This window comes from Ruditapes philippinarum, unplaced genomic scaffold (assembly GCF_026571515.1).
Source record: "Ruditapes philippinarum isolate M1 unplaced genomic scaffold, ASM2657151v2 ctg3512_1_1_1_1, whole genome shotgun sequence".
Taxonomy (NCBI): Eukaryota; Metazoa; Mollusca; class Bivalvia; order Venerida; family Veneridae; genus Ruditapes; species Ruditapes philippinarum.
In genome coordinates this window covers 145,781-171,546 of record NW_026852143.1, presented here as the reverse complement: position 1 = coordinate 171,546, position 25,766 = coordinate 145,781, and the positions used below count along the sequence as shown (strand labels likewise).

The window sequence follows — 25,766 nt, the reverse complement described above, 5'->3', positions numbered from 1 at the left end:
AAAATGTAACTTCATTAGCTCTGTGTAACTCAACTGTAGGCCCTAAAACTTGTTTACAACGAACATAAGCTTAGAAATGTACTTCAACTAAACGTACTGCCGAATTTATGATATTAATTCTGAATTAACCATGCCATAAGTTGATTCTGGCTAAATCAAGGGCAGTAACCCTACTTCAACTACATGAAACAACCAAATTTTAAAGAAAAACTGAATATTTATGCACAAGTATAATGTATCTATTGCAAAAAAAGGATGAACAATCATATAAATTTAAAATGAAAGGATATTGGACTCACTATTCTATACGAGCAAAGTAAAAGCAAAAGCTCTGACCCTTACCAATTTTTCTTGTTTGAAAGCAAAATCTAACAGGCTTTTTTATCAAAATATTTTATCAAAATGGAAAGAAAATCCAGCTATGAATTGACTGATTTCCTCAAAAGTTACAATATTTACTGTATTTGTAATAATTCTAAAGCAACATGCCTTCAGATGTATGCTATAATTTTATGAAATGTTTAAAATGTATTCAAAAGTAAAATATTGTCAAGTGAACCAAAAAATGTAATTTGCAAATGGCACTCAAAATTTACAAAAACTACCACCAATAGGTCAGAATATGTAAATATAGCCCTTACTCCTTTAATAACACTGTATAAATATGGTGATAGATACTGCAAAATCAGTCAATAATTGCACATAAGTTGAAAATTATTTCTTAAATTGTGGATATTTTTTCCTTCCTTAAATTCTTAGCGCATTTTTCTTAAGGTTGATTCTCCTGAAATATTTCTAAGCTCATCTGGAAACATGCAGCTTTAAAACTGATTTCTTTTTTTACTTAAATGACACATTTGTAAGAACTAATTTGCAAAAGGTTTATTTATAGAGGATACCCTATTATTCCATAAATTGCCAAAATAAAAATATATTCTATCAGAGACACTTAAAGTTCAATTCTTACAAGACATTTTCATAAACAGTAGTTTATAATACATAATCTTTGACACATGCAACCTTCACTGAAGTTGATTTTGATTTTTCTTTTTCATTTTTGATGATCTGTATAGACCACCACGCTGGAAGAATCTTGACACTTTATTACTGTTACCCTCAGCTTTATTCTTCTTTTCATTGGCTCCCTGCCTATCATCTGTTGCCATGGAAACAAGGTCAACATTTTCTTTATCTGAACTTACTGACTTCTTTCTTTCCTTTACTGGCTGAAAGCCGTACTCATCCCCATCTGAATAAACATTCCGTGGTTTAAGAACTGCCCGACCAATTTTACTGAAAAATCCCCCGACTCCGGATTTCTTCTCTCCTTTACGACCCTTAGCATCTGGCGCTCTCATGACTGGTCCATCTTCAACACTACATACATTTTTCACAGATTTCAGTGCAGCAACATCTCTATTGGTCACAAATTTTCCATGATTTTCTAGATTTAATATCGACAAATTGCACACACTTTCTGGCTCGGCTAGCGGGGCATTTCTGCCTCCCTGTTCTCGTGTTTTCTCGTACTCAATCCATTTATCGTTTCCACAAATAGAATCTATCATATCACTACGACTACGACGATGCATCGTCTTTCTGCTCGGCAGCTCTAATCTGGTTTTTCCGTCTGCTTTCTTATCAATTACCTCCCTTTCTTGATACTCTTCATTTCCATCAGTCAAGGGAAACAACTTCCTCTGAAGAGTTGCACTCTTTTTCCCAGCATGTTTTGGGTCTGCAGTGATTGGTGAAGGCATGTAGTTGGGTTTATTTGACTGGTTCACAGGTTTGACAGTCTGTGCTGTACATGTTGCGACTGGTCGTATTTTCTGAGTGCTACTTCTCATCAACAACTTTGGTTCAATTTCTGTGCCGTAACCTAGAAGAATAAAAATGTATTCATTATCATAATAGAAAAGCTACTTTTTACCTTTCTACCTTTTTAAATATCTTGGCTTCATTCATGTGTCTTTCAATGTACTGATTTACTTCTATTCTATAACACAAATTCACTTTACATCCTAGCTTATTTCAGATAATTGAGCATAGTTGATGCTAAGAATTGACAAGTGTATTGTAAGTCAAACAAAGTATTAATAAACTATGATCCATCTACAACAGAATATTTTTTTCCTTAAAACCTTTTGGTATCACATAATGTATACTTTTATAAAATGACAACTATCAATTAAATACAATTAAGGAATACAAGTGAGTGTTCCTTCACTCGAATCACTTATGCAATCTTATGTTCTATCTATGATGTAAGTTATCAAATACAAGCATATGATATTAGCCAATTTGTAGAATAAACTGTTGTTAATTTAGAAAATATATACTATAATTTTGATACTCTGGTATCATAACACAAGATATGACAAGATTATATACAGTAAACTTACTGGCACAGACAAGTTCTGGTGTATCAAGGAATACATTATCACTGGTGCCCTGTCCTCCTCTAGGCTGAGACGGGGAACCAACAAATGGTATACAACTCATCTCCAATGGATGTGCTTGTTCCCGGTCCGGTGTGGGCATTGTTGATTTAATGCAAGGGTTAAAGTTGCCTTGATGAAGCTGGGTAACAATCTTCTCTATAACTTTTGTTTTCTCCTCCATCATTGAAGAGCTGGCTCCTACAATAACAACATAAATGGTAGCTCAACTATTACTTTCTATGATTATGTTTCATGTCACACTAAGAGTATTATGTTTTTTTGTGACTTTACAATATTACAGGTATATGAAGAATCAGATGCCTGCCCATGCTTTATTTCAAGTACATGAGAAACCTGAGTAGAACCACTATAAGGTAGCTTGACAGCTTCTTCACGTGAAAGATTTCAGTCCCTATCAGGACTCAAACTTTTAAGGGGGAAGTTTTCCAAATCAGTAACCTTAGCCTCTCAGCCCAATACTGTAGCTTAATGCATGTTATACACATGTATTTTATAATTATATTTATATAATATATAGCAGGGTTAATAATGACATAAAAGAGTCTTGATCAAAGTAGTCTCCCTTTGACCATTTTACTAAATATTTATATTCAAAAGTTGTATAATCATACCAGACAAATTCATATGCAATACATATTTTTTTTCAAGTTACACTTTTTATGCTATACAATAGTACAGCAGATATATATATAATAAATATATTTAAAGATATACTATGCTCAAATATGATATTAGGAAATATTGATAATTCTTACACAGTCTCTGTAAATATAAAAAAAAACATGGTTTGACTTCATACAAAGTAAATATGATATGTTTATAGGTGGTCAAAATATGAATAAACATTCCTCATTAAAATAACTTGCAGTTTGGTTTTTTTTAACAAAAAATCAACTTTACTTGTCCTGTAATAGGGCTTCCAATTCAGAGTTGACATAGGAAGTTTATTCTTTTATTCAAATTAGACATAATTATTAAGTTAGAATTTCATAGATTTCAATAAATTTCTGTTATCACAATATTTTCCTCATGGATGAGCATAGTATATCTTATAATCCATCATTACAGATGTACCTATTAATTATATAAAAGATACCAATAAATTGCAAATGAAAAGATTTCATCAAAATTTGAAGCAGTCATTTACATTATATTCCTTTATAAAACTTACAAATAAAAGTATAAGTAAATTTTTCAAGACATGTTTTTACATTTATTATAGCATTTATAAAACAAGATCACTAGCTACAGAGATATCAGAAATTACCTGCATTCTGGCCAAACTCTAGTGACAACAATTTACTCTTGAGTTTCTTCTGCAGCAGATCTCCTGATCTTTTATTTTCTATTTGCTGACGACATTGTAAACTCATAGTCTCCTGAAATTTTATACAACCATTATACTTTCATCATAATTGTGTATGTTTGTTTCATGCTATAAATTGTGTAAGAAATACTGGAAATATATCCTTAAACATTTTTTTATGTATGTTATGTAAATTAACCAAGAACTGTTTGTTTACTTTTGATTTTGTAGAATTTTAAGTCTCATTTACACTGTAAAGATCATAAGACAACTTAATTGGTGCAGAAATACTTCAGGTGATCATTTGTGCATTAAGACTGGCACAAGCAGGTACTGGAGTAGAAACACTAACTTTCTGTATTCAAAAGTTCTTTACAAAACAACACCTAAGAGGGGCAAGTGATTTAAAAGCAACAACCTTAATCACTAAGCCACCAAGGCCCCTAATGCAGAATTCAGTTCACTAACTACTAGGTAAACTTACACTATGGCATTTCTGTATATCTTTACAGAAAGCTATGACACACTTAAAACAATCTTGTATATTAAATCTTGTTTCATCCTCACAAAAATACGCTGCCAGATCATCAGTCAGGGTCCGTAACTCTGTCGTAGCATTCTGTATGCTGCTAAACTCTTTCTTTAAATCCTGTACATGAAATAACAATATGCTGTTACAGTGGTACTATATGAATGCAAATCATTGGTTTTATTTTAAATCCTAACATTTTAAGTGGTTAATTGATGGCAATACATGTCTTAATCTTTGGCAGATAAAAATGATTTGATACAATGTAAACTATTAAAGTTTATCTTCAGAGAACTAATTTTAAAATGGCATTCAATCCAATCTATACACAGCACATATAGGCAGCTAAGTGGTACCTGCCATCTACATGTGCAACCAGGGATAGTACTAAAAAATAATGTCAAAATCTCGCCAGCAGTTTGACATGTTAAAGCTGGACAGATTTTTCTGTTTATAGCTCTGGTAGCCATTTTGTGCAGCAAAGCGGAACATGCCAGCGATATGCACAACTAGGGTTGGTACTGATTGATTCTGTGAAGTTTGGTTGAAATCCCCCAAGGAGTTTGACCTGTGAAAGCCGAACTAGCTTTAATAATGCGGACAGACATACAGGGAAGATAAAATCAATATGTAATTTTTGGGAGACATAATATCAGAAAATATACAAGTATGTGAAATTTAAGCTCTTACTCTGCAAGGGACCAGGTAGAAATATAAAGATATATATTAAGTCAAACTTTTGCACAAAACACATAAATCCTGAAACACAGATTAAATATACATTTAGACATGTTTTTATATCTGAAATACATTTATCTTTAAAGTTTAATTTTGTTCATTAGTTTTGACATACAGTTTACACAATTTTGTCATATAGTTTACATATTCACATACTTGACAACCTACCTCAATAAAGGGTTGGAACATTTTCTGTAGACTACCACTAGCCTGTGTTAGATTGTTCATGAAATATCTCAACTTGCCATTTAGTTTACTTATGTCAGCTTTCATTTCTTCCATACTGAAACTATAAAAAAGAAAACTCATTTTACCCTTACACTAGTAATATTCCAGAATGGCCTTGTCCTACTTTGAATTTGGAGCTCTTTTCACGGTGATTTCAGAATAAAATATAAAGCTAAATTGGGCTACCTGAAATTAGCAGAATATTTGAATCTTGATACCAATGTAACTAAATTGAAATGTTTGTAAATGTCAGGCGAGCTGCCAGTAGTGTACCATTAATCCCATTGATGGATAGTAAAAAGAAGAGCCTGTTTAATTAGGAAAAGGACGATTTCACTTAAAATACATGACAAATTTTGATTCTTGGAAAATGACAAACAATTATGATCCTAACCTAACCTAACCTCCAAAAGCTCATAAAGGACCATAAATCAGTCAAAATCCATGCAGGAGATGCAGGACCATGGATAGTAAACTCTCAAATACATGTGTGAAGTTCCATCTAAATACCTTAAGTCATTGAGTTCTGCATGTAGTAATGTGTAAAAACTTTAACTGAAGTGTTAAGCTAACGCATAGGTGAGTAGAAAAGTCTAGATTAAATGAGGACTATGTTGTACAGATGTTCATACCTAGCAGCTTTCTCTAGTGGCAGGAACTTCCGGACAAACGAGAAGTCAGCTTTACATCTCTCTACAACAGTCTGTACAATACAATGTACGAGTGTTTTGTTTGGGGAGGAAGTTTTTACCTCCTGTAGACGTTCTAGTGATGATAACTTGAATCCTGCAGCATTACCGTGAAACTGATTCTGTAAAAATAATATTCATAAAATATGACAAAGGAAAAATAATTTTATGATATTGGCTTTTTAACAAAACTAAGAAAACCATGTACATAAATATACTTGGCATTGATGTATGAAATTTACAAAAAATATGAAAGAAAACTACACACTTATGGTATCAAGCTTGACCGAAATGTTTGTATACTATATGTTATATATTAGTAGTTGAACATCACACAAAACGAAAAATGTGCATGCAATCTTTGTTTGTTTATTTTGTACTGAATTTCTTCTAAATAAACATTAACAATAACTACAGATAGTGATAACATAGTCTTAAGTAACTTACATAATTCAGGTAGTTTCCCACATTAAGGATAAGGTGCATCAGTTGTTTGAATTCCTCACTGTTCAAGATCAACTTAGCCAGGTCAATCATGGTATCTAACGATGTCCGGAACTGTTTGACCGTCGCCTCAAATTCCCGGTGCATTGTATGACCCTCCAACAGTATGCTATAGTCCGGCATGTCTGATAGTAGCAGGACAAACTGTTCTGCCATACCAAGTTCAAGTCTCGGACCTTTATACTGTCTCAACATTTCTATCTGGAAATATCATAGTTTACAATAGCTTGTATATGTATATTTTATATTGTTTTGTGTTATCAGTTTTATTAGCACGAGCAAAGAAATAGTTTCAGATACAATACACAATACTTAAACCTATATTTTATTATAATTGAGTAACATATACAGTTTGCAAGGTACAATCAGTTACCACTTATGGGCTAAAGGTAATGACGTCTTCTAAAGATAAAGGTGGTTAAATTAACCACTCACACTTCTACATCTATTATTCAATTATGTATTAATGTTTGTATCTTACTATGTATAGTACATATGAAGCTTTCCAAACAGTGAAACATGTCATATAATTTTTTTTTAATCAGCAACACAAAATCTGCAATACATATTTTCTATAATGATAAATGACTAGAAGATATACCTCCTCGAGACATGGCATAATTTTATTGAGATATTGCAACATAGGTAATGTAAGTCTGGTCTTGTCCCCTTCTTCTAAATGTTGCACCAGATCCTCCGCACCAGAATCCAGTCTACTCAGAAACAGGTTAATTCTCAGTCTGGTATTAGCATTTAATAAAACAACCTGAAATAAAGTGTTTCAAAACATTATTTGTTGATATAAAATACAAATTCATGTGACTTGAATGAAGGAAAATATACAAGTGCCTTTCAAACCCTCACAGATCTGCTAGGGTGATGACTAAACAACCAGTTCATTTAAACAGTCTACCAAATTTCATACTGTTTGTTATTCAATATAAAATCTGATAATGAAATTTCTAAAATTACCATAAGTAGTTAAAGTCAACACTAACAAATAAGTTACATAATTTTTTTTAGGCAGAATAAGACTCCCTTTATTACATCCTTTTTATTAGTTTATTTTTGGATTAATGCCAACTTTAAAACATTTTTGGTAATTTCTAGGCCATCGATCTACCTATTACCAACTGTTCCTGGATAACTAACCAGTAATTACTAGTTTTCTCTGCAAGTGAAAGATTACTTATCCCAGATGATTTCTAAATCTGCAGTGAGTGACAAATGACAATAAAAACTCAAATGTTCAAGATCAAATTATTCTCAATATATGTTGCTTGATGAAAATATCACATCTGGTGTTTAACTCAGTAAAATATACCTCTTTCTTGCATATCAGACAGGATTATCTACCGTTTACACAGGTGCTAGAAAACCCTGTCTTACACCCCAATGTAAGACAAGTCGCATGCTTTACATGACGAAGATTCTTATAATCTTACAATGGATCAAACAATTATCCTCTAAACATAAAACTATTTACTCTATTCCGTCAATTAATAAGTGTTTTTACCTCTTCAATAGCTTCAAGATGTTCAGGAAATTTTATCTGGAATGTAGAATCTAATCTCTGATAGTCAGGTGTTGTCTTGTCACTAATGATAGGTGGTAACCAAACACATGGTTCCCGGCCAACTGAAATAACATTATCATTATCTTACAATTTATAATTACAGGGCTAAAGTTCTTTTATAAACTGACATGCCTTAAAGCAAAGATATTGTTAAATCTATATTTGTAAATTTAATACGGAAAATATAAAATGCAAGCATTCTTTAAAATAAAATTGTTCAGTATTCACAAACAAATATATAAATGAATATCTGACACTATGGTAACGTTTGGCGACTTCTAAATCTATAATTGGCTACATCAGATAAAAGTAACATTATAAACTTATAAAATGTATTTAGATAATTAGTTATGTTGGCAGTTGGTCCAAAGTTCAGACAAACACAAGCATACTAAAGAAACTTCTGTGGAAACTATATCAAGCTAAACTTTCAACAGCACAATGAACAAGAATATGTATTCATGCAAGGCTTAAATTACTTTTTTCCAAACATTTATGTGAAAATGTATCAGAACAACTTATAAATGTCCTGTTATATTGATGAAATATAATACATAGAGGATATTTGTTTGTTTTGCATGTTAGATTGAAATATAATTTCACTGAGTGAACACCAGATGCAAATATTTTCACGAGTGGCGTAGCCACGAGTGAAAATATAATAGCTGGTGTTCACGAATGAAATATATTTCAATCTTATATGTAAAACAAATAAATTTTCTTTTTATTTCATGCTTTTTAAGTGATTTTAAGTATTTTTTACTGATTCTGCCGCGTAACGTCGGCGCATTCTCCTTTGTGACGTCATCACAATCATGGACGTCACATCATTAATTTTGAAAATATAGTTCTGTTAAATTTCTCTAATTTGTTCATTTTTAACATGTATGTATAGTGACATCGACTTTCTTTTCCTAAAAGAAGCAAAATTTACGCATGACAGCATTTATTTCTGCCTGTTATTCCATTTAGTTATGATTTTCTTTTCATCCGCATTCAGATATAGTCCGGCTACAGTGAAAATTATATTTTATAAATTTCACTAGTGGTTTATCAGAATATAATCATCTGATATATTACAATAAAACACTGGAAAGCATGAAATAAAATTACTTAACACCAGCAATACCTATCATATCATCAGTGAGACAAATCCATTTAAGATGGTTTAATTCTCTTGTAGGTTTAGGAACGTCTTGTCTAAATATACTGTTACTCGGCTTCTGATTCCCACGACACTTCTCTCCTGGTTCCCTGTGAACAGACTGCCCTGGTTCCCGCCATCCATCAGACTGCTTCAAGCTTGATGTCGAATATCTACCTGTTGTACAGACTGGTGTGCTGCTAGATTTTCTGTTATCTTGTAAACCGTAGCAAAAATCATCTAATTTATTTTTAATTTTATTTTGATCATACTGATAGGCCTTGCTCTCTGACATGTTTATATTCATTTCACACTTTTGTTTACTCTCATCTGTTTTATTGAACGTTTTATGTCCTTGACTTTCCTTTGAGAGTTTACTAGAAATACTACAGCTTAAGTCAGCATTGTATGGTGAACTAGAACTCTCTAAGCTTGACTTACTACAATTGTTAAATGGTGACGTCTGACTGTCATCCAGTTTATTACTGAAGAATGTAAGTTCTGTTGGGGAACAGTATTTATTTCTGACGACAACAGTTTTATCATTAACACCACTTCCTGAACTAACATCATTCTGATATGATGCTGCAGACGACATATTGTGTCTAAAAATAGTAACAGTTCTATTTTGAGATTCACTGTTATCACTATGATCAGATTGCCCACTAGAAGAGTTGTGTGACCCTGTGCTTCCTATAGAATTCTGATTGAAATTCTTCCTTGAATTTATGTTCTTACTTAATCCACTTCTCCTCTCAATATCAACAACATTATTATTGTTTGTATATTTGTGTGGGACACAGGGTTTTGAAGTCTGACCAAGTTCATTTGGTGCACCGCCATTATCACCACTTCCTGTTGGTTTGCTTGCAGCAGACGACATTTTGACGGTGTCTTGGTAGGCAAACACACATTGTAGACCAAGTGCAAACTGCTCCGGGAATTGTTGAAGTTCCGTCTGTATATTATCTAGGTCAGAAGAACTTATTGTATGTATTACATGGTGTATTAGATTGTCCACCGTCTGCCATAGTTTCCCACTGTTAAAATACATAAACAATAATCACAAAAATTATAGCCTGTTTGAAAAGTGCAAAAATCAAGTAATTCATGTATACAAGACTGAATTCATGTAAAGGATGACCAACTTTAAGACAGTCCATTGATAGTTTATACAGAATTTATTTTAGTCTGATTGTGTATGAAGCTATAAGCTTATAGACACAGTGTCTAATCTATTCCTGGAACCAACCAGAACTGAGCAATGAGTGCAAAGTTTCTTGCTCAAGGAAACAACTTGCCCCTTACATGGTTTAAACCCATGCGGCTTGAGATCATAAGATTACTTGTCTGATGTTTTAACCATTTGGCCATACTGCCACTTATATTATTATCCTGAGGGATTTCAGCACAAATGCTTAGAAACATCAGTATAGTCTGATAAGCCAGCATAGATAAGCAATTCTGGGTAAATCTATTCTAGTTTCTTAGCTTTGTTGTCATAGTTACTAACTCTCAAGAGTTAAATGGTAAAACTTTACTACAGATTAGAGAGTTCTTCTTGTAAATACATTGACAATCAGTACCTGTTATCTTTGTAAACAGTTTCTATAGACAACAAATCTTGTAAAATGTTGACAAAGTTAGCCATCTTGGGTGTTCCAAATACCTGTAAAAATAACATTACATTAATTATCATTACATTTGTCAATGATTTTTAATCAATTTCAGCATGTACTAGTACATTCTTTTCCCTATATACAATGTAGAAGGTGCTGATATAAGGTCCCTTTACAATTTGAAGAAAAGAGAAATGCCATGTTCACATTTTAATATTTCTGTGCCTACTGTTACTTAAAAAAAATTAAGTTTTATAATAGTACCTTTGTTTGAAAATCAAAGTTTCTATGCTTCTTTTAGAAATGTCACCTCTTATTGTATTAAAAATTTTAGTCTATAAAATATCAAAGTTAGTAAAACGTTGATGAGGACAGAGGTATTTGACATTTAATGTTTACCCTGGCTTGAATCTGGTCCTGAAGATCTTGAGGGCTGTTAAGGTCTATGCTGTTACTGGCAGAGACACTCTCCTCGTCTGACAACTTCCTCTCATGGAAAACCTGACAGATATCATAGTTATACAACATTTCATATATATTGTTACACAGATGATCAATTTATTTAGAGAAATATACATAAACACATACTATATTGTCACATATATTAACATGCTTATAAAAAAACACAAATGAAACAAAATTTTAAATTATACAATTAGGACGTATGTTTTATGTTACCCTAGGATTGCCCATTAAGTTAAAAACTTATTTCCAGTGGAGTTCAATTACTGTAACATTTACACACTAAATTATATAATAATAATTCTAACACTATCGGAAATTTTCCTATATAGACAAAGAAGGCCGGAAGTGTGCATTATTCTACAATAATGCACTCGCCGTTCTTATTATCTCCCTGTATATTTTCACTTTGAGGGCGCCATTTTGTTTAAAAATCTGATAAATTAAAACAATTATTTGTCGAATTTTGTTGTGAAAACTATCTAGAATGATAGAAAATGGTCTAACTAAGAAAATGAATCCGAACACCAATATCTTTAATTCAGTCGTTAACGCTGTACAGACGTTTAAAGTGTTGTTTACGTGACGTCACAATGTAGCGCCAAACAGCACGTGCAAAACAATCAAATCAAGTACGTTATTTTAAAGGGGCTACACTGAGGTCTGACGGGTAATTTGGTGTCCAAAAAAAATGTATACAAATTTCCCCACAAATCACAATATTATGACTAAAATAACAATAACTTACACTTTAACCAACCCTCTAACAACAATTATGCTAGAAAATGCATTTTCACATTAGCTTTTGATGCAAAAATGAAAGTTGGTTTTCCCAGACATGTACAGAAGTTACCCACAATTCATCGGGTATAACTAAAATACGCAACAGACATTTTTGGAACAACAGAGTAAACGGGGGTAAAAAAGTCTATTGATTTTTTTCTCAACTCTAACCTATCGTGTTTATATAACTTGAGTATAACGAAGGAAAACTGTATAAAAGATAATCAAAGTAGCAATTTCGTTGTCTTGAAAAATCAAACGCCAGCGAAGCGGTCATTTTCTAGACAAAACGGAAAGATATTATATACATGTACAATTATTTTCATTGACATTTCAGTTTCAATTTCAATATTCTAAGGCAAACATAATGCATCGGTGATATTTATACTAAAACGAGCACAGTGTAATCACACTAATAAAAGTATTTAACGCTATCTATAACGTATTTAAATCAAATACAGTTAATGGCATGTCTCATTTGATTTGATTGTTTGTTTTTGGGATGGAGAGGGGTTATGTCACACAAAACTGTAGGTCAGTTTGGCGACTCTTCAGTTTTACTGGTGGAGAACGAACTCGGGTTCCCCCTTTGCAAAATTGTTTCTGACACAAACGGGCATCTGTGTATGTATGAGTGACGTTTCGTAGGCTATCTTGATAGGATCGTACATACACGTTCCACACACAATTACATCATATTCATACCATAGGCAAAATTAAATGCACGTTTCCTATTGTAACAATATGAAACCCCAGAAAAAACCTATGAACCAGCTTCTGAATGTGGCAATTCTATCGTTATTCCATAAAAGCACCCCCCCCCCCCCCCAAAAAAAAAAAAGAATGAGTACATCAATGGGCATGCTCTGGAGTGTTGGTATTTATTACCTGCACTCCAGTTACGCACTGTGCATGTATATGAATTCGATTTAACTCTGACATGTTTTCAACAGAAAATTCTTCAAACTATGATACAATAAATGTTTATGATTCTATTAGAAACTTGTTTAGAATTTAATGATTTTGGTGAAAACGATATAGTTTACTTGTACTACAGATAAGATCAAAGTGCTGAAGGCACTGAAGAAAAAACCGGATAAACTATCACATTTTCACTCCAGTTTCACAGGTAAATTAATATTATATGTCGCGGTTTACATTTTAATATCAGCTAACCTTTGCTTTTTGAGACTTTTGTTTTTGAAAATAATCTAAACGAGTAAAATAAATCCTCTTTTATGGGCAAATAATTTAATAAGTAGCATCCCCGATTTCTCTCATAAACTGGCTTTAGCAAATTCTTTTCTATTCAAATATTAAGAACATTTTGTCAGTGACGTGTTCTCTACTTGAAATCTTCCTGGTGTGTGTTTTCCGGTAACAGGAAGAAAATGACAGTCTGTTCGTTTGATCTTGACTGTGAAAAATCATGTTGTGTGAACCAATTTATCCTGCCGATAAAGATTTTGCAAGCAATCTGGTGGTTTATGTTCTAGTGCTTACACTTAATTTTTAATTCCAAAGAAAATTTCTTAGGAGACCTTTAACGTTTGATTACGGTATAATCACTATAACCGAAATACTTAGGAATTAATTTTAATTCCTGTTACTGTGAAATTTTTGTTCACGTGTTTAAAATACTTAAGTAGCTCTAAAAATTTTAAAACGATATCCAGTATTTCCGAAACAATTTACAAAGCCTTTTCATACACAATCTTATAAATCTTAAAGTATAACGAGAACCACCCACATAATCTCCAGAAATACATACGAAAAACAAGATAAATCAAAAGGCTGCAAGCTCTGTGGTATTTTCTGATCTTTGCAATATAAATCGCACTGTATAACTGTATTATTTTCCTGTATAAGTTTATTTTTATGTACTATAATTCTTCTTGCTTGGTACCAGAGTTTGATACATATGGAATTTTGCATGACTAGAGTTGCATCAAAAAATCATTTATCATGTTCATTTTTATGACAGCCACACTTTATCCTTGCATATCGTGGCTATTTCCTTAACAAAGAAACTTTATAAAAAATAATTGCCTTGAATTGGATTTGAACCTCAGACACACTAAACGATCGAGCGCGTTACCCTTGCACCATGGAGAAGATATACGAACAATGCCTGAATAAAATCAAGTATTACTAAATTTAGATTTTTCACTGCATTTCGGGTTAATTTCGAGGTTTTTTGTTCAAGATAAACCTGTTCTTTAACATTGATGTAAATAATTTAACAAAAATCTTCTCGCCAAAACAGTCCGACATGTATATATTCCACAACTCGACAGTCAGATTTATTTGTGAAATAAGCTCTCGACATCGCTTAAAATAGCATTTTCATTGATTAAAATGATATTCATCCGCGTAATTTGTGAATGTGCATTCATTGACAATTCTATAAGCCAAAGCTACTTTTAAACACGACCAAGCAACACAGGACCACAGCTAAATTATCAATGAAAACATTAATTTCAGGCTTTCAAGTGGTAAATAAAAAGACTAAACAACAAAAATGAAAAACAGGAAGAAAGAAGAGAAAAGTAAAGGTTTTAGTGCTATAAATGCAATGAAATGCATCCGATCAATATTTAGCCATTGTAGTTTTTGAAACCAGTCACTCATGTTTTCAAAAATGGGAAATGAACCCGACTTTTTTATCAAAACATTTACAAAACTATTAACAATGAGTATGCCATGATAAACAGGCTATAAGGATTAAAATCAATGGTTTAGATATGCATTGCCCTTTACCGTCTAGGAGTTGGAAGTATTATAAAACATAGTTTAAGGGCAATGGTTTTTGTTGTATGAGGTGAAGGTTAATAATATCCTTACTGAAATTCTTTAAAAAGTTACCTTTTTACTTACCTGGCCCTTTACAACATTTGTCTTTGCTTGTAATCATGAATTTTTGTTTGTTTTCGTTAATTTGAAAGAAAGTTTAGGGTTAAAAGACACAACAACTATATAATCAGTTTTAAGTTTATTTCACTAGTCACGGCAATAACCCTGCTGTGGAAGCTTGACTATGTCGGGGGCTGCGTCATGTGAACGTTGCCGTCGCCTTGATTGTCTTTATTCCAGTTTCCTTTTTTACTCTTATAACGCTCTCATATTCTTTTCCACTGGGAAGCTTTCAATATATTGGTAACATTAAAGCACAGCTTCAATTGACCCATCACTAGTACGGAGGCCTTCCAATAAGAAAGAAAATTTATCAGGATATCTGCTAAAATCAATAATGATAATAATAATATTAATAGAGCCAGATTGTAACTCTTTTCCGACCTTCTTGATAATGTTACCCATGTGCATGAAACAGGTATCAATTTCCTATAGTTTTTGAATGTCTAGATCAAAACATATTAATTCGTCTCATCAACAAAGTTTACATCCAATGCGGATAAATATGCAAGTATGTATGTAAAATGATAAATATTAAATTCCAGATCTATCCAGCAAAGGAGATCGATTTTTTCTTAAAGAATTTTAATTATGTGCACTAGACATACATTAGAAATATTATCTAATAAAGTTGAAGCCTAAATGTCCTATAATGAGGCCGGATTCATTCTCTATTAAGCCAGTGCTTTTCAGTGCTTTGATCAGAGTTAAAGAGAAATCTCTGGAATAACATTCTGTGTGTGCGTGTGATTTTTTTATGCTTACAATACTCAAGTTCATGTTCTTTGTATAAAGGTATTACGAAGTTTTTTTTTTTCCTGAACGGGTGTCAGATAAACCAAAGTGACCTTTGAAATAGGACCCATTACACTGATTGACAAAGTAAAATTTTCTTAGCCTAGATATCATGATATTTTTAACCATTACAAAGTTAATACATAATATTTAATAATAACACGAAAGCTCTCAAATTAACATAGAATATTTGTAAATTTGTGTATGTCAGTTTCGAACTCCGCACGTTTAGCTAAATTCATCATTGTAATAGAGAAAAAAAACATGATTACAACAATGTAATACTTTAAATATATTGAAATTGCTTTTGAAAGATTTTTCTCACAAGAACATATGTGACCAAAACAAGAAATTTAACAAAACAAACCCATTATTTGCTTTAAAAATTTATGGATTGTTGGTATATTCCGGTTTCGCACTTTCGTTGCTGCCGATACACAAAAAATTCTCCGTTTCGCTTTTTAGTCATCCCGAGAAACATCACGTGACCGTTGTTTTTATTCAGATTTGCAAACTGAAAGGTGTTTAAACGCTTTTCCCACAAAATTGGAGAAAATATGTATTTCAAACGACTTGCCAATCCAAAGAACACATTTCAATGTATCACTGATTCTGTTAGAATGTCCTTAACTCGTAGGTAACAAAAAATTATCGGTTTGTGAAATTTTACTTTTTTTTGTGACATTCGGCCGTACCTCAGTGGAGTACCTTTAATATCGCAGACGAGTTAGGTTTTACATTTATTTCATTTTTAATAATTTGTATTTCGCTTGAAAAATTATAGAGTGAAATAAAATGAACAAACAAAGTTTTATCAACGTTTTCAAAATTTGTTATTTTCAAAATGTTTCTACACACAGTAGATTTAACGACAGTTTTTTTTTCAACCCACTGGAACAGCCTTTAAAGAACGTTTCTATTGGAAACTCTGAGGCGAAAACAAATTTAACCACGAAACATAAAGTCCAACTTTATAATAATAATTATACTTTTTCTTGACGTGTTAGAATGGAAATAGATATTAATTCTTCGTGCATTATTGTATAATAACGTACAATAATGCACGTTTTTCGTTCAAATGCGTTGTAATTAATCACTCAGGCCTATCGACCTTCGTGATTATATTACTACGCATTTGAACTCAAACCGTGCATTATTCTACAACAATGCACTCAGAATTGATATCTATTTCCTAAATGAATTATCATGAAGTTAAACAAAATAATTTTACCAACATTTTACTACAATCAGGGCACATTTATCAATATGATGAGTCAAAAACATTGTGCACAATAAAATTAAAATTTATTCTGTACAAACTAATACATTATCAAATACAACATCAATATGTAAAACATAATGTAAGTTACAAATCAATTTAGTAACATAAAACATATTATTTACTTTTTTTGTCACATCCATTTTTTAAGAAAAATTGATTTACGTTTAATTTCTTATAATTTGAATTTATCACATAGAACATACATTTCATATTTTTAACAAAGTCACAAAATAAAATGTTAAAATGTGATGAAACTTGAGTGATCATATTTTTAAAAAGATGAACCAACCTCAAGTTGTAGAAGTAAATCTTCATCTGGTTCCTCTCTTCTGATGTATGACAACATTTCTAGTAGGTTAAGACCTGTACAATATATCACAGTAAAGAAAACACGTGAATATTTCATGCATACAGAATGCATAGTTTATATCTATTAATTATCCGAGTTACATTTTTATTTCACACACAGACTGTTTCTCTGAAAACAGATAAAATCTTAATATAACAAAGACACTGTTTCTATTTCACTCAGATGCTATAAATTAATATTTTTCATTATTTCACACAAAGCAATGTTACTACATTGTATTTTACTCAAATTCTTCTTACATTATTTCACACACTAAGTTTTAATTTCACACACAGGCAATGTTACTAAAGTCACTCACAGAATTATTTATATTTTTTGACCAACATGTTTTTAAAATGAAATTTTAAAAGAGACACTTTTTACATTTTTTGACAAAACACACAGACACTGTCATTGTTTTTAAACTGTTATATTTTACCCCACAAAAAAGGGCCCCTGTTTATATTTTTTCACAAAGACCATTTTATAAACATTTCCAAAACTTTAAAACTTATTATTTCACTGACACAGTTACTATTTCACACAGACACTGTATCATATCATGATATGATATCCATTAAAACAGTGCTATTTGTTTTTGTTTGGGTATCATGACACACGAACACAGTGACAGTATAGGTCATATGGCAACATTCTGCTTAACTGGTGGAAGAAGACCACAGATGTCCCTCTGTACATTATTTCAAGCACAAATGGGCACCTGAGTAGAACCACCAAAGTTCTGTAAGCTAGCTGGATAGAATCCAACAACGCCTGCAGGGCTTGTAAGAGGCATGTGGTAAAAAGTCAACAACCGTAACCACCCGGCCATAGACACACCCATCAAATTTTTTAACCAGCAAGATGGCTCCAGGGCACAAAAAGAATATTAACTGTGTAGCATATCTGCCCCGATTACGATTCAATGTGATTCACTGTCACAGACTTAAACCTTTAGTAAATAAATAAACCTATGATTACAGAATGCACATTTACAGACTTCATATTTCAGAACTTCATGAAAAGAATTTATATTCAGATTAATGAGCCGCGTCATGACAAAAGCAACATAATGGGTTTGCGACCAGCATGGATCCAGACCAGCCTGCGGCAGATTTTATTGACAAGAAAAACTTACCGATAAATTCATTTCTGATCCTCATACGCTCCATTACTGTAGGTGTACAGTTAATCAATGTATTTATAAATGTCATGACAGCAGTTTTAAAGGCAACAGTTTCACATTTCTGTAAATCCCTCACCACCATACTGAATCTATGTAACTGGTCACATTCATTCTGTAAATATAATATAAATGTACTATATCAACTATGGTTTTTATTCATGTTTTGTGCATAGGGTCTGCAAAACTGTTAAATTTTTTGTCATGAAATAAGTTTTACTGGCGGAGTGGGAGAAAAAAACTATGGCTGTTAAAAATTACGACAACAGCTAAACTTGTTCTGAAATAATTTTGAGCAAAAAAGGAATTCCTAGTGACTGAAAATGGGTACATCAACTCTACCATTCAACATTTCTACATGACTGTATAAGACACTGTTTCACAACAGTTTCATCATGATTTAGTCAAAATACATAGATTTTTTAAAGTGGATACATGTTTTTAATAAAGAAGATATAATGATCGAGTATTCAGTCCTAAATGAACCATTGTTAATCTTTCATCTATAGGAGATACTGAGAAGACTTGCTTCATTATTTGGACCTAAAATGTGCTTTTATTCTAATTAACTATGTACCTAGCATAAATTCAGAATGAGAAATTCTCTAACTGGCCCTGTATTATATGAAATGAAGCATTTTTTTCTGGTTGGGTTTTACGTCACACTAACACAGAATAGGTCATACAAGAACTTTCCAGCTTTACTAGTGGAGGAAGACCTCAAGTCCCATTCTGTCCATTATTTCAGGCACAAAGCCACACCTGAGAAGAGCCAACAAAGTTCCGTAAGCTAACTGAATAGCTTCGTCACATGAAAGAATCCAATGTCTGGACTCACACCCACAGCAGTGAGGGGCAAGTGGTTTGAAGTCAACCACCTCAACCACTTACAACTCTAAAGAAGAATTTGTGAAGTGTGCAAAATCGTAGTAAAGACCAATAATGAACATCTGACGTTTTGTTTTGTTCTGGAAAAACAAACAATCTATCATAGCTTACCTTTATATAAGACAGGCCTTCCATCACCCTCAGGTAGCCTATATTACTGAATACACACACTGCTGATAACATCTCAAATGCTTGTTTCTTAGGTAATGTCTCATTGCAATTCAATGCTGAAATAAATATTTTATGATTTTTTTCTGTAGTTTTTAAAAACTGTATATGATCATCACCCAGATCCTTGAAATTGGAAACTTTATAAGTAAGCAACTTAATAGTTGGTTACAACTTTAAAAAAACAACTCACATATTTTCGAAAAATTAAAAACACTTCTAGTACATATGTTTCAATCAGAATATCTACACAAGAATTAAAGAACTGAGAAAAAAACATTCTATCTAAATTTCAAAATATGACCCAATATCAGCTATTAATTCAGCCATATTAAAACTAAATGTGAAAATATACTTAGCAACTTTTCTCAATTAAAAGGAAAAAACCCTTCCCCTCCCTGCAAAAAAGCTTAAGTTGGATTTTTAGTCCCGCCAATGTTGTAGAAATCATATAACAATTTCCAGCTTTACTGGTGAAGCAAGTCCTTTTAGAATGTAGCTTGTTTTGTATCAGTCTCAATCCAGCACATGAGTAGAGCCACCAACCTTCCATATCTAGTTTGAAAGCTTCCTTTTTCATTAGAAAATTCATAGTCACTAGAAGTGAATACCAGCCCATTGATAAGGGGCAAGTGATTCAACTCAACCACAGAGGTTTCAGAAAATTCAAATAATTACCCATTGTCAGTTTCTTTGTGCAAACATCACTATTGATGAAGAATTCCAGTCCCAATGTGTTGTTTAGTATACAACGAACGCAAGAGATACAGTCCATCTGTAATATAGCATCAGATATACATGTGAAGCTACGTGCCGACATCTGGTACAGGGAATCTAACAAGCTGTCTAGACCATCCAGAGACAGAAACTCCTGAAATAAATATTGCAATATGTTAACAAGTTGAATTGTATCAGAAAATGCTTCTCAAAATATGTAGCAACTTTTTGAATATCAAATAGTTTATATCACCTACAATGTTAAATTTTCTTAATGTTAATTACTCTCTTTAAATAAAAGAATATGAATAAAGACTGACTTAGTAAAATAAGTCCTGAGAAACTATTAAAGCACAAATTTTATATTCACAATTTCATATGGAGACTCAATCCAACCAAATAACTTATTCTCCTTACCAAAAAGTATATATTAATAACCATTATACCGAAAGAGAGGGTCAATTCTTTTTAGTATAAAATGATAATGGTGTAGTATCACAATTGAAAATGTAAAAATAAACTGTATCAGTAATTTCTCTGCTTCAATATTTTACCCTCTAAGGGTGCAAATCTGAGATCTCCCCCACTAGATAGGCCCTGCCACCAATTCCCCGAGAGTGAAAAACAGCACTGACCTGTAGCCATTTATCCGAGCAATTATCAAGCTTGGTTCTCAAAGCACAGTACATCTGCACGGAGGGAACGCTGTGTGTTAGGGTCACACATTGCTCGGGTGAACTTCGAGCCAGATCCTGCTGTAACTCCAATGTTGTGTTGTTGGCATTGTGCAGTGTACTGCGACTCGTAAACCTGCTAGCCATCATTTTTACCTAAACAAAAAAAATCTTAATACATTTCATAATTTTAACATCTAATGCTTTCATTCTTCATTCCATGCATGGATTTTTATTTTGACATAAAAGTTGTTCTTATTAAACAAACAAAAACATTTTGAGCTGGCATGAAAAATTTCACACTTGACTTCCGCTCTATCGAAATACTGCATATACGTATAGCGAAAGTTTGTAAGTGCAAAGCTAGCTTCACGGTAAAGCGAGTACCTGCTAAAAGCGATGGCTTTAAAAAATTTTGCCAGTAGTGCTGATTTGACACATCACAACTTTTCGAATTACAAGATAACGTCAAAAGCCGAAGAATTTTTATTGAAAACAGATGCGTAGACTGGTCTCCTGCAAACTTCTAAGGGAAACGTAATGGGACAGGGAACCAGAATAAACAGAAGCAGTGTATAAAATACCGCATGACAGAAAACTGTGATAAAAGTTTTAAAACAGAAAATGTAAAATGAACGATTATTTTATACTTTTGCATGGTAAAAGTAAATCGAGCTTACTGCACTGTACTATGAGGCTTTGACTTTTTATATTACATATATCAAGCTTAAATTAATGGTTCTCAGTAAAAACACTACATATTATAAAACCTATGGTTGACCCTTTACCCCTGGTGAAAATATGGTTATCAGAACATAGCGATTGGTATTGCCATCAAAAATGGTATTGCGATATATTGCAACAGATTTAACATATTGAAGTTTACAATGTTTTGGAGCGGTAGAAGTTAGCCAACAACTTAATTTTAACTTGCACGCGAAAACTAATGACAAATCAAAAATAGATTCTAATTTCCTACCTTTTCTTATTTCAAACACAAGAATGCTTAAATTTTAACAGAAATGTTATGATTATAATGCGTGATGATGATAACATTATTACATTTGCTTGCAAACAGGTGTTTAAATTACGTATGACTAATTTATTTGCTACTTCCGTCTTCAAATTTTGCGCGCAATTGGATATGTCTAAAACTCTTTCATAGTATCATTGTCGTCTTCAACATTGTTGGAGCCAAATCATTGCTTATTTGCTCATTCTACCATCCTAAAACATCAGATGAACACAGCCTACTTCAATTCCAAGAATCTGTTAGTCGTGCAACATCAATTAAAGACTCTGTTCTACTCATTGCGGGAGACTTTAACCTCCCAGGCTGGGACTGGAAATCAAAAACACTGAAAGCAGGCACAGCCCATGCACGCCTCCATTATCAGTTCTCAGACTGCCTAGATGACAATGGACTTACCCAAATTGTTGAAGATACAACTAGAAATAACAACACTCTTGACCTTGTAATAACAAATCTCCCTAGCAAAGTACAGCAAGTAACTACAATGCCCGGCATATCTGACCATGACACTGTCTTCGTTGAGCTTGACCTCAGCCCTGTCACCCACACTCAAACACCCCGGAAGATCCCACTATACAAGAAGGCTAGATGGGATAGCATGAAGGAAGATATGGCAACACTCCACCAAACAATCAAGTCAATGGCGGAAAACAACACCGACATCAACACTATCTGGGACAATTTTACAACTACACTGAAAACAAGTATACAACAACATATCCCCCACAAAACTGCTAGGCCAAGAGAAACATCACCATGGATTGACAAAAACATCAAAAGACTTATTCGAAAACGTGACCGTCTCCATAAGAAAATGAAAAAATCTCAAGACAAACAACATCAAAGAAATTACAAGAACTGCAAACACTTAGTGCAGAAGAAACTCCGACAAGCCTACTGGACATATGTTGACAATATTGTAACACCGCAGCCTTCAGATCCAAACATACACAGCAGTCAGAAACGTTTCTGGACCTTCATAAAACACAAGAAGAAAGACAATCAAACAATTACTGGACTAAAAGAACATGGACAACTCCACTCCGATCCTAAGTCCAAAGCTAACATTCTAAATCGGCAGTTCAAATCTGTATTCACAGACAACATCAAGATCACTGCTGATGACTTCAAGAAGGGGGACTACGTCAATCCACAATCAACACATCCTGTAGCCCCTGAAATATCGATAACCACAAACGGAATCACCAAATTCCTTCTCGCACTGAACCCACATAAAGCTGCAGGACCCGACACCATAAGTCCTCGCATCCTCAAGGAATTGGCATCTGACATCGCTCCAATGCTCAACACCATCTTCACGCTGTCACTTGAAAATAGCACCATCCCTAATGACTGGAAGAAAGCCAATGTATCCCCAGTCTACAAGAAAGGCAGCAGATATAAACCAGAAAACTATCGCCCTATCTCCCTAACGTGCATCTGCTGCAAGCTCCTAGAACACATTGTCACCAGCCACATCATGAACCATGCCGAAAAACAAAAGATTCTCTATCCTCTCCAACACGGCTTCAGAAAGGGCAGATCCTGTGAAACACAGCTTATTGAATTCACAGATGACATAACCCGGAACATGGAAAATGGCAAACAGACTGATGTTCTCATCATGGACTTCGCCAAGGCCTTCGACAAAGTTTGTCACAGCCTTTTATCCCACAAACTGGAGCACTACGGCATCAGAGGCAAGACCAACCTGTGGATTCAGGCTTTCTTAAGCAACCGATCCCAATCTGTAGTCTTGGAAGGGGTAACCTCAGATACAGTATCTGTAGAATCCGGCGTCCCACAGGGCTCAGTCCTTGGCCCGAGTCTATTCCTCTTCTACATAAATGACATCCCAGAGGGTCTCAACGCAGTCGTCCGACTATTTGCAGATGATACGCTGGCCTATCTTGCCATCACAAACAAGTCTGACTGTTCCATCCTACAAGCTGACCTCGACAAACTAGCTGTCTGGGAAGAGAAATGGAAAATGTCATTCCATCCAGACAAACGCCAAGTCCTTACCATCTCCAAGAAAAGAAGCCCCATCTGCCATAACTACACTCTTCATGGTCATACTTTAGAGCACGTTACATCAGCTAAATACCTTGGATGCACCCTGAATAACAACCTAGACTGGGGCCAACATATACACAACATTTGAAACAAAGCCAACCGCACCACCAGCTTCCTGCGAAGAAACCTCAACATCGCCTCTACTTCCACCAAAGAAACAGCCTACAAAGCTCTAGTCCGCCCCACAGAAGAGTATGCGAGCACTGTCTGGGACCCCCACGAAAAGGGAGACATACACCGTCTAGACATGGTCTAACGACGTGCTGCACGGTTTGTTAAAAACAAGTACCACAACAGGTCCAGCGTCACAGACATGCTTGCAGATCTTGAATGGAAACCATTACAAGAACGTCGAAAGGAGGCCAGACTGATCATGCTCTACAAAGTCATCAACAACAAGGTCGCTCTAGACAATTCACAACTCATACCCTCCAACTCCACATCTACAAGAAATTCACACAACCTAACCTACAAGATACCCTACTGCCGTACACAATACCGTCAACAATCCTTCTTCCCAAGTACCATCAAAGACTGGAACAGCCTACCTCCAGGCGCTACGTCAGCCGGTACAGTTGAGTCATTCCGTACTCATCTGTCCCAACTCTATATCTAAACCACACTCTTGTCCGTTTTTAACCTGCACTGTATATATTCCTCACTATTTTTTACTCTTTCTTTCCGTCTTGCGCATTAACCTGGCAGTAAACTTCAGTTAGTTGAAGGTGGCCAGTATATTGGAAGAAGAAGAAGAAGATATTCAATACTGTTTATAATAACAGATTATAGTTTTTGCTTTACAGATTTGATAAAGACAAAAAGGCAATACAATACAAACAAGTACAATCATCGCAAATTGTCGTTATTCTTTTGAAATGATCCGGGCTTTGCCGGGGCTCTACCGGGATCAACCGTAGCTCTACCTTTATCCTCCGGGGCTCTGCCTGTAGTTACCGGGGCTCTTCCGGCATATACCGGGGCTCTACCGTAGCTCTACCGGCTATATCATACCCCGGACCATCCCCGGTTTGTGCCGACAGAGCTACGGTGCTTTCCCGGTATAACCCCGGTCGTTCCCGGCAGAGCTAAGGATGAAGCCGGCAAAGCTATACCTTCCCGGATCATCCCGGACCACCCCGGTGATATTAAATATTTTATTCCATCCGGGGTCGAATGCCGGATGTTCCCGGATCATCCCGGATCATCCAGGACGTTGCCGGCAGAGTAACGGATGTACCCCGGTTAATCCCGGTCGTACCCCGGTCGTTCCCGGATCACCCCGGACGTCTACCGGGGCTCTGCCGGAGCTCTGCCGGGATGTAAGTGAGACTGTAGCTTAAGATAATGACGTTAATAACGTCGCTTGGTATATCTATATTAATTCGAAAGTTATTGCCGTTCAAAATGCCAAGTATCATTTTATCAAATGGAAAAAAATACGATTATTCCTGCTTAAAGAGATTTGTACCTGCATTGGGATTTTCATCTTATTTTCAGTCACAATTCAGTGCTAAAGCAATAATGTACTGACTGTGCAATATCGCAAATAAACATCGGTAACCAAGGGATATATATGTAAAAGATATTAATGTCTGCTAATATCAAAGGAAATGTATATCAAAATAAATTTAGTTAAGTTAACAGT

General features: G+C 34.1%; 1 protein-coding gene across 1 annotated transcript; it reads right to left on the bottom strand.

The window, feature by feature from the left end:
• Nucleotides 1-250: 250 nt before the first annotated feature.
• LOC132750420 (inverted formin-2-like) lies at nucleotides 251-22,126 on the bottom strand. Its single transcript, XM_060740402.1, has 18 exons — nucleotides 21,992-22,126; nucleotides 20,974-21,168; nucleotides 20,300-20,492; nucleotides 19,565-19,680; nucleotides 18,521-18,680; nucleotides 17,323-17,396; nucleotides 11,198-11,299; nucleotides 10,766-10,848; nucleotides 9,165-10,219; nucleotides 7,976-8,097; nucleotides 7,061-7,225; nucleotides 6,403-6,660; nucleotides 5,899-6,077; nucleotides 5,207-5,327; nucleotides 4,256-4,420; nucleotides 3,733-3,844; nucleotides 2,406-2,642; nucleotides 251-1,882 (listed from the first exon to the last, which is right to left on the bottom strand). Exons 2-18 carry the CDS (start codon nucleotides 21,160-21,162, stop codon nucleotides 1,023-1,025), a joined length of 4,191 nt encoding a protein of 1,396 aa, XP_060596385.1. The 5' UTR covers nucleotides 21,163-21,168; nucleotides 21,992-22,126; the 3' UTR covers nucleotides 251-1,022.
• Between the last annotated feature and the right edge of the window lie 3,640 nt (nucleotides 22,127-25,766).

What these genes read in the sequence shown, in the direction of transcription:
- LOC132750420 (XM_060740402.1), bottom strand. Translation starts at nt 21,162, where the DNA reads ATGATGGCTAGCAGGTTTACGAGTCGCAGTACACTGCACAATGCCAAC. An exon ending in ATTTACTTCTACAACTTGAG is followed by an intron (nt 11,300 to 17,322) that starts GTTGGTTCATCT and finishes GATATCTGTCAG; the next exon opens with GTTTTCCATGAGAGGAAGTT. An exon ending in AGAGTTTGGCCAGAATGCAG is followed by an intron (nt 2,643 to 3,732) that starts GTAATTTCTGAT and finishes TTGTTATTGTAG; the next exon opens with GAGCCAGCTCTTCAATGATG.